This window comes from Gadus macrocephalus, chromosome 16 (genome assembly GCF_031168955.1).
Source record: "Gadus macrocephalus chromosome 16, ASM3116895v1".
Lineage (NCBI taxonomy): Eukaryota > Metazoa > Chordata > Actinopteri > Gadiformes > Gadidae > Gadus > Gadus macrocephalus.
Genome location: NC_082397.1, coordinates 18582967 through 18593211, shown reverse-complemented (window position 1 = coordinate 18593211; position 10245 = coordinate 18582967). Strand labels below are relative to the sequence as shown.

At 41.8% G+C, this 10245-nt stretch overlaps 1 protein-coding gene and 1 long non-coding RNA gene across 2 annotated transcripts; one reads left to right on the top strand and one right to left on the bottom strand.

The window, feature by feature from the left end:
- Positions 1–376: 376 nt before the first annotated feature.
- Positions 377–6429, top strand: msantd4 (Myb/SANT-like DNA-binding domain containing 4 with coiled-coils). The gene is made up of 4 exons (XM_060074444.1): positions 377–743; positions 2719–2814; positions 3092–3391; positions 4140–6429. The coding sequence occupies exons 1-4, from the start codon at positions 636–638 to the stop codon at positions 4971–4973; spliced, it is 1338 nt and encodes a 445-aa protein (XP_059930427.1). The 5' UTR covers positions 377–635; the 3' UTR covers positions 4974–6429.
- Positions 6430–7596: 1167 nt separating this feature from the next.
- Positions 7597–10067, bottom strand: LOC132474878 (uncharacterized). Its single transcript, XR_009529753.1, has 3 exons — positions 9659–10067; positions 8863–9235; positions 7597–8653 (listed from the first exon to the last, which is right to left on the bottom strand). It is a non-coding gene; the product is annotated as an uncharacterized LOC132474878 (long non-coding RNA).
- Positions 10068–10245: the final 178 nt, after the last annotated feature.

Here is a 10245-nt window from a genome sequence, read left to right as displayed (position 1 = left end):
CACACACACACACACACACACACACACACACACACACACACACACACACACACACACACACACACACACACATATCCTGTGAATAATGTTTTCTCTTCAATTGTTTCATTTTTTATTCTGTGCTAAACTGTTCCTCAGATTCTTCTAACTGTATTGACATGGATAATAACTAAGAGGTCACAGTGTCTTGGTGTTTGGCGAACAAAATGACCATCTTATGGAAATTTCCATTACAGGGTAAAACCTGTCATCACAATCTCTCTCTTTTCCCCCTTCAACAGGGATCTCCATCTATTGAATCCTCTCAACTATCCTTCTATCATGTCTCCCCATCTCATAACCTTCCTCACAGTCAGAGTCCCCCCTTCTCCTAACCTTTAGGTTTCTACCAAAATTCTCTCTCTCTCTCTCTCTCTCTCTCTCTCTCTCTCTCTCTCTCTCTCTCTCTCTCTCTCTCTCTCTCTCTCTCTCTCTCTCTCTCTCTCTCTCTCTCTCTCTCTCTCTCTCTCTCTCTCTCTCTCTCTCTCTCTCTCTCTCTCTCTCTCTCTCTCTCTCTCTCTCTCTCTCTCTCTCTCTCTTCCCCCCCCCTCTGGGCATCCAGCCCCCCGCTCATCACCAAGCTGGATTTCCTCCAGATGAAGTGTCTGAAGAGGAAGAGGAAGAGCAACTACAGCGTTCGAGAGACTCAGACGCTCATCAGAGAAATTCACAAGAGGCAGGAGGTGCTGTTCTCCCGGCAGCAGGTACCCACTCCCGCTGCGGTCCCATGTCTGCTGACTGCCTTGCACAGACGTATACACACCAAGTCATTCAAACAAATACTATCATGTATAACTATACATGATAGTAATACATCATGGTATATGCATAATATTTGATGAATGGAGATGATCATGATGATGAAGACAATCCCCATTGTCGTCCTCCTCCTCCTCATCATCATCCTCATCATCCCCACCTCATCTAATGCAGCACCAATTTCTCACCATTCTAGACACCATTCCCAATTCCCATATTCTAATAGAACACACCATTTATCATATACATTGTTAGATTTACATTTACATCTAGGACATTTAGCAGACGCCTTTGTCCAAAGCGACTTACAATTAGTACATTTGTTAGAAAGAGGAGAAACTATATATTGCTGTTGGTACAGTAAGTACCCTATCTTCATAGAACGTGCCAAGCACTAACAATTGCTAGTTTAACCCTTTTCCTGTGTACAACAAAGCTATCTAGGATAAGATGCTACACAACAAAGTACTATTTTTGTGTCAAGTGCCAGGATGTACAACATACAATAAGTGCGTACATTAAGTGCCAGGACGCACAGCATACAATAAGTGCATACATTAAGAGCCAGGACGCACGGCATTCAATAAGTCCGTACATTAAGTGCCAGGACGTACGACACACAATAAGTGCATACATTAAGTTCCAGGAAGCACAACATACAATAAGTACTGAGGAGCGTAGGGAGGGGGTGGCTATGCAGAGTATGCTACTCTATTCTATGCTATTCGATCCAAAGGAATTGAGTAAGCACATATCTCTTCTTGATCTAGAGCAGGACTTCCGACCAAGCCTATACCTTCTGTTATGAATACAATAATAGGTCTTGGAGTTAAACGTTATTGACGTTGAAAGACAGTTTCTATTGATCAATATATTGTTAGTGACGTTGAATACAAAGAGTAGCTGGAGATCATTCCCAGTGCTGACCCTGTCCCCAAAGGAAACGGTTAAAGTCCCTCATGTTGACATCGTCGGCATGGCGACGTTAGCTGCTCGAAAGAGTGTTTTATTGTGTATTGTTGTTGTTGTTGATGTTGTTGCTGAGGTCAGGCATTTACTTTATACCGGAGAATTTGCTATCAGCACCTGTGTGGCAGATACTGAATGCAGTGGCGAGCGGGGACTTTTCACACAGGTCAGGCTGATGAGACCTCCAAAGATGGGAGATCTCACAAAGCGCCGGCGGGAGATTTGCTGAACACCAGCACTTCAGTGTAGATTCACAGAGAGATCGAAACATGGCCGCACAAAAAAACGAATCATTGTGAAATACGATTTTATATATAAAGTTTGCTACTTAGATAAACATTGAAAATCATTTTCAATAAAAATGGACCATTTAAGTTTAATGCCTGTTCCTTAAAAGTTATAAGTGAGTTGATTTAATGTTGATTTGTTATCGCCACTCGTTCTGGATCTCTGACCTATTAAAACAATCTGATGCAGACATTTTGAGAAACATGTTTTGATAGCCCTTTCTCTTTAGCGTGAGGTTAAAGATATAAATTGCTCACAATAATGTCGCGATTAATAACAATGCAGAGCGATGAATATTTTGGAGTGTGTGTGTGTGTGTGTGTGTGTGTGTGTGTGTGTGTGTGTGTGTGTGTGTGTGTGTGTGTGTGTGTGTGTGTGTGTGTGTGTGTGTGTGTGTGTGTGTGTGTGTGTGTGTGTGTGTGTGTGTACGTACTCACTGGTTTGTGTGTTCCCACCAACAGAACACAGCCATTAATGAGCTGAAGAGACAGGCCTGGGAGGAAGTGTGTGTGTGTGTGTGTGTGTGTGTGTGTGTGTGTGTGTGTGTGTGTGTGTGTGTGTGTGTGTGTGTGTGTGTGTGTGTGTGTGTGTGTGTGTGTGTGTGTGTGTGTGTGTGTGTGTGTGTGTGTGTGTACTCACTGGTTTGTGTGTTCCCACCAACAGAACACAGCCATTAATGAGCTGAAGAGACAGGCCTGGGAGGAGGTGGCCGGCGGTGTCAACGCGCTCGGCGAGGGAGAGCAACGCACAGCCGCCGAGGTGCATGTGTGCGTCTGACGAGGGCGCGTTTGTGTGTTCGTTTTCAGCTCAGTTTGTGTCTCCAAATGTTGACAGTATTTGTCGATTTTCTTTTGGATTTTGAACAATGTGTGACCAGAAAACATGCACACAATAAGGGAGGAAGAAAAAGAAAGATTCCCCTAAAAAACATCCTCAATAAACCTCAAATGAGTGCAACGTGGATGGGGTCATCGTCCATCGATGGATTAAACTGAAGGTATGAATGAAACCGCCCTCCTCTGTCTCCGCCTTGCAGGTGAAGCGCCGGTACCTGGACTGGCGTACGCTGATGAAGAGGAAGCAGCTGCGGGCCGAGCTCTCGGTGTGCCTCTTCCCCGCCTCCTCGCTGGCTCTCAAGGAGGAAGGCGAGCACTCCTCCCCCGAGCACGACGCCGCCATGCTGGGGTCGGCCTGCGATCAGCTAGTGGATCTCTCAGGCTTTCCCAAGGACCACCATTGCAATTGGCAGGAGCTGGTGGCTCTAGGGGAGCCCAGCGGGCACACGATGATGAGCGCGTCCGGGGTGAAGATAGAGGAGGACGCCAGTGAATACAGGGTACATGAGAGCCTATGGTCAAAAAATTAGAAACCTAAATGAGCATTGATCAGAGGCAATGAGTTTCCTGTAATTACAATCTGGAGATTCATTATTACGAAACTCGTGGAAAAAAAGAATGAACCTTGCTCGAGGATCATTTATTTATGAGTTGTATAGAGTTACTAATGCGTTTTGGACAACGGAGAGTGTTTTCAGACTCCACTTCCATTTTTCCAAACATGCTTATTCGACTCTATGTCTCACCATTTCTCGACTTTAAGACGATTAATTGATCATTAAATACAAGTGGTATTCTTAGTCCAATACTCATGCATAGGGTTCAGAGTTCACCTAGACTCTGTATAGCCACCGTCTACCCCCCCCCCCCCACCCCTCTTAAGCACTTATTATATGTTACACGTCCTGGCTCTTAATGCATGCACTTATTGTGTGCTGTACGTCCTTGCACTTAAAAACAGTGCTGAGCATTGTGTAGCATCTAATACTATCCGAAATTACACCCTCAAACTGTTTTTTATTTCTGAGCATAACTGTCAAAACAAAAAGTTCTGCATCACTTTGTATATCCACAAAGGTAATATGGATATTCAACATTAATCTCTTTTTCTTTCTTTCTTTCTTTCTTTCTTTCTCTCTTTCTTTCTTTCTTTCTTTCTCTCTTTCTTTCTTTCTCTCTTTCTTTCTTTGTTTTCTCTCTCTTTTCACTCCCCCCCCCCCCCCCCCCTCCCTCTCTCTCCCCCTCCAGACAGACAGTGACCGGGACGGGGCGGATGGCGACGGCGAGCTGGATGAGGACGACTGCTTCCCCGCCCTGCTGGGGGAGATGGCGTCCCGCGGCGAGGTCTGCGGCCCCGACGTCTACTGCCACATCGACGAGCTGGGCACGCTGGCCTCCTCGTCCTCCTCCTCCAAGGCCCCCACCTCCACCACCCCCACCCCCAACAACATCAGCACCACCCACCGGGACTTCCCCCCGGCTGGCCTCTGCGGCGCCTACACGGGGCTGGAGGGTCTGCAGCTGCCCCCGGGAGAGGCGGCGGCGGCGGCGGCGGCGGCGGCGGCGGCATCGACTGCGGCCCTCCTCGCCATGGAGAAGCAGCGCCTGGAGCTGGAGCGGCAGCGGCTGGCCGTGGAGACGCAGCGGCTGGCCGTGGAGCGGGAGCACCTGGAGGTGGAGCGGGAGCGGCTGCAGACGGAGCGGGAGCGCTGCCACGTGGAGCAGGAGCGGCTCCGCGCGATGGCGCTGGGCCGGACCCGCTTCCCCTCGGAAGGGCCGGCGCAGCAGGGCCCGCCCTCCTCGTCGACGGCGCCCGACGGGAGGTCGGATCTGGCGGGTGGGGGCGGGGACGCGAGCGGCGGTGGTTGTGGAGGTGGAGGTGGTGGGGGTCCGGGGCGGTGGGCCGGGTCAGTGGCTGCCACAGAGCTGGAGACGGAGAGGCTGAGGCTGGACAAGGAGCGGCTGCAGCTGGAGAAGGAGCGGCTGCAGTTCTTCAAGTTTGAGTCGGGCCGGCTGCAGGTGGAGCGAGAGCGCCTCCAGGTGGAGAAGGAGAGGATGCTTCTGCAGAAGGAGCAGCAATAGGAGGAGTGGAGGGATGAGGAACGGTTTATCTGGCCTTAAGCACAGTGTTCACGTTGGGTTTATTATTTATTTAGTCGTTTTGACTTGATTCAGTTATTTATTTGTTCAAGTTATTTTTTTAACATGATGACATTTTAGGAAATTGCTTTGAAAATATTCTTTCCTGCTGTACTCTGTAATGGAGACAAATGCTTGTTACGTGCTAAAAGCAAAGATGTGCCTTGCAATGCCTTCACATACAGTTAAAAAAGGGGTTTGAATAGTAAGGTCTTTTCTACGTTTTGTCTTTTAACGTTGTTGTAGTGTGTGACTCACCATCTTAGTAGACACACACGTACTCCTACCTTTGCCAAGTGGCTACTTGCTTGATTGGTTGGTGATTAGCAAAGGCCTTATCCGTAAACTTTAACCAGCCATTAAACAGTCTTTTCTCTTTGATTATACTCAACCACAATGTACGATGTCTGTCTCCAGTTTAAATATTTTTGAATGTCTTTTAAAATGTGAATTCAAACGTAGTCCATACATGGTTCATTCCTCTGTTGATATAGTGTATAGTTTATATAGTGATTGCTATTGACTTACAGGTGATTTATATACATCTATGCAACATACAATTTCAAAAGAGACGATTCTTGTTGAGTATGATGGTAATTGAAACGATAAAGAAGATGTGAAGCGCAATCCAATGTAAGAAATACTGTCAGATGGAAGGTTGTTTGGCTATACACATAGTATAAAAGTTTAGAAATTATGTTTCCAAAACTGGTTGTTCTCTGTTTGTTCAGTTCTCATGTTCTTAAATCCTGCTCATGGGGATGTGTGTTTTTTAATGAATGCCATCCCTGGATTGTTCATTGTGTGTGTGTGTTGATTGAAATAACAAAATATCTGCATATTACCTACAGTTGCAATATCACAATTTGATGCCGCATGTGTACAGCACAATGTTGCACCAAGCACAACATATTGGAATATCACTGACGCATGCACTATTTACTAGCAACAAAGGCAATAGTGCCTTGTTTACCACATGTTTTGATACCACATTCTCAAATATGTTCATTTTGTACATATTTTTTACCAACACAGTTGTCCCAGTTATACCTGTTTGTATTTTGTGATTGTACAATGGTGTTGTGGGAGACGTGTGCATGGATGATGGCTTGTTACAGCAGCCTTACCTGGCCCAGTCTGATTGGACTCTGGGGTTGCACACAGATGTGAAACTTAATTTATTGTTTGGAATTGGTTTGTATTTTCTTGTTTTTTTTTATAATATGTAAAGTTCGTGATGGATGATTTGTTGGCCAGTTATTGTAAAGACCAACAGCATCATTCAAATACACTTTTGTATCACCTGTGCTGTTGCATTATATAGACAAAGTCTCTTTCAAAAAGAAAAAGTAATTATCAGAAAGAGGGTGAAATAAAGCGATTTTAAACCACCCTTCAATAGCCGGTGATTTTATGTTGTTATTGTTAGGCTGTCATGCTTACTGTACTGCCTAAGACACATTTGCCCTTTATTTATGTCCTCTAACATGATATTTATTTTTGCTTCATTTATATCTTGCTAGATGTGATTTGGACTGCAGTTACACACATCGTAGAAAAATATGAAACATGTAGGACAAAAAACAGATGCCGCAGGCTATTGAAAATAAGATGATTTAATTTCCCAGTTCAAGGAAAAAAAAAAAAAGAATCACAGTGAAGCTAACCTTTTTAGTAATCCACGGGAAATGTTTTCCTCCCAGTCTTTTTGAAGGTATGGTTTATATTGCCTCAGTCAGTCTATATGGAGCAGAATTAACAGGATGCGGTCGATTTACATGAACAAGGCAATTGGAATGAGATGACGTCTATTCTCTCTCTCTCTATATATATACATCTCATCTCATTTTCGACCGCTTATCCGGGGTCGGGTCGCGGGGGGAGCATTGAACTGCATTGAACTTATCAATGCACCAATGCACCCCTTATGTTTTTTTTCATGACGACCAAAGAAAAACAACAGTGTTACCCCCTATGTTTTATTTGATAAATATCGACAGTGTTACCCCTTATGTTTTTTTCCCATGATGACTGATGAAAAACAACAGTGGGGTAGCACTGTTGTTTTTTCATGTCATGAAAGAAAACATAAGGGGTAACACTGTTTTTTATTGATCCTCATGAAAAAAAACATAAGGGGTAACACTGTTGTTTTTTATTGGTCGTCATGAAAGAAAACATAAGGGGTAACACTGTCGTTTTTTATTGGTCGTCATGAAAAAAAAAAAAAGGGGTAACACTGTTGTTTTTTATTAGTCGTCATGAAAAAAAACATAAGGGGTATCACTGTTGTTTTTCATCAGTCATCATGGGAAAAAAACATAAGGGGTAACACTGTCGATATTTATCAAATAAAACATAGGGGGTAACACTGTTGTTTTTCTTTGGTCGTCATGAAAAAAAACAAGGGGCAACACTGTTTTTTATTGGTCGTCATGAAAAAAAACATAAGGGGTAACACTGTTGTTTTTCTTTGGTCGTCATGAAAAAAAACATAGGGGGTAATGCTGTTGTTTTTTATTGGTCGTCATGGAAAAAAACCACAAGGGGTAACACTGTCGTTTTTTATTGGTCGTCATGAAAAAAAACATAAGGGGTAACACTGTTGTTTTTTATTGGTCGTCATGAAAAAAAGCATAAGGGGAAACACTGTTGTTTTTCTTTGGTCGTCATGAAAAAAAACATAGGGGGTAACACTGTTGTTTTTCTTTCGTCGTCATGAAAAAAAACATAAGGGGTAACACTGTCGTTTTTTATTAGTCGTCATGAAAAAAAACATAAGGGGTAACACTGTCGTTTTTTATTGGTCGTCATGAAAAAAAACATAAGGGGTAACACTGTTGTTTTTTATTGGTCGTCATGAAAAAAAACATAGGGGGTAACACTGTTGTTTTTTATTGGTCGTCATGAAAAAAAACATAGGGGGTAACACTGTTGTTTTTTATTGGTCGTCATGAAAAAAACCATAAGGGGTAACACTGTTGTCTTTGTCAAATAAAACACAAGGGGTAACACTGTCGTTTTTTATTGGTTGTCATGAAAAAAACCAAAAGGGGTAACACTGTTGTTTTTTATTGGTCGTCATGAAAAAAAACATACGGGGTAACACTGTCGTTTTTTATTGGTCGTCATGAAAAAAAACATAAGGGGTAACACTGTTGTTTTTTATTGGTATTCATGAAAAAAAACATAAGGGGTAGCACTGTTGTTTTTTATTGGTCGTCATGAAAGAAAACATAAGGGGTAACACTGTTGTTTTTTATTGGTCGTCATGAAAAAAAACACAAGGGGTAACACTGTCGTTTTTTATTGGTCGTCATGAAAAAAAACATAAGGGGTAATACTGTTGTTTTTTATTGATCCTCATGAAAAAAAACATAAGGGGTAACACTGTTGTTTTTTATTGGTCGTCATGAAAAAAAACATAAGGGGTAACACTGTTGTTTTTCTTTGGTCGTCATGAAAAAAAACTTACGGGGTAACACTGTTGTTTTTTATTGGTCGTCATGAAAAAAAACATAAGGGGTAACACTGTTGTTATTTATTGGTCGTCATGAAAAAAAACATAAGGGGTAACACTGTCGTTTTTTATAGGTCGTCATGAAAAAAACCATAAGGGGTAACTGTTGTTTTTGGTCGTTCTATTTCAGGAGAATTATAAAGTCAAGCATAACCATTGTGTTAATTTCTTTCTGTGTCTTGATGGTGCATTGATTAGAACGGAGGTTAACACTCTATACAGTTCAGGATCGAATCCCTGCAAAAACGTTGACCGGGGTACTCCCTGTTAATTTTTATTGGTCGTCATGAAAAAAAACATAAGGGGTGAGACTGTGGTTTTTTATTGGTCGTCATGAAAAAAAACATAAGGGGTAACACTGTTGTTTTTTATTGGTGGTCATGAAAAAAAACATAAGGGGTAACACTGTTGTTTTTTGTTGGTCGTCATGAAAAAAAACATAAGGGGTAACACTGTTGTTTTTTATTGGTGGTCATGAAAAAAAACATAAGGGGTAACACTGTTGTTTTTCTTTGGTCGTCATGAAAAAAAACATACGGGATAACACTGTTGTTTTTTATTGGTCGTCATGAAAAAAAACATAAGGGGTAACACTGTCGTTTTTTATTGGTCGTCATGAAAAAAAACATAAGGGGTAACACTGTCGTTTTTTATAGGTCGTCATGAAAAAAACCATAAGGGGTAACTGTTGTTACCCCTTCAGGGAATCATTTAAACGCTCCGTTCACTACAAAACTTTTCGAGCTCGGAGGCTCAATCTTTTTTTTTTTCTCTTCCCGACCGGAATATTTATTTTCCTTTTTTTTATGTATTTTATTTTATTTTCAGAATGTGTAAAATCACTGTACATGTAAATTACCTGCTAGTCTTCTATTTCAGGAGAATTATAAAGTCAAGCATAACCATTGTGTTAATTTCTTTCTGTGTCTTGATGGTGCATTGATTAGAACGGAGGTTAACACTCTATACAGTTCAGGATCGAATCCCTGCAAAAACGTTGACCGGGGTACTCCCTGTTAATTTTTATTGGTCGTCATGAAAAAAAACATAAGGGGTACCACTGTTGTTTTTTATTGGTTGTCATGAAAAAAAACATAAGGGGTGAGACTGTGGTTTTTTATTGGTCGTCATGAAAAAAAACATAAGGGGTAACACTGTTGTTTTTTATTGGTGGTCATGAAAAAAAACATAAGGGGTAACACTGTTGTTTTTTGTTGGTCGTCATGAAAAAAAACATAAGGGGTAACACTGTTGTTTTTTATTGGTGGTCATGAAAAAAAACATAAGGGGTAACACTGTTGTTTTTCTTTGGTCGTCATGAAAAAAAACATACGGGGTAACACTGTTGTTTTTTATTGGTCGTCATGAAAAAAAACATAAGGGGTAACACTGTCGTTTTTTATTGGTCGTCATGAAAAAAAACATAAGGGGTAACACTGTTGTTATTTATTGGTCGTCATGAAAAAAAACATAAGGGGTAACACTGTCGTTTTTTATAGGTCGTCATGAAAAAAAACATAAGGCCCTTCAGGGAATCATTTAAACGCTCCGTTCACTACAAAACTTTTCGAGCTCGGAGGCTCAATCTTTTTTTTTTTCTCTTCCCGACCGGAATATTTATTTTCCTTTTTTTTATGTATTTTATTTTATTTTCAGAATGTGTAACATCACTGTACATGTAAATTACCTGCTAGT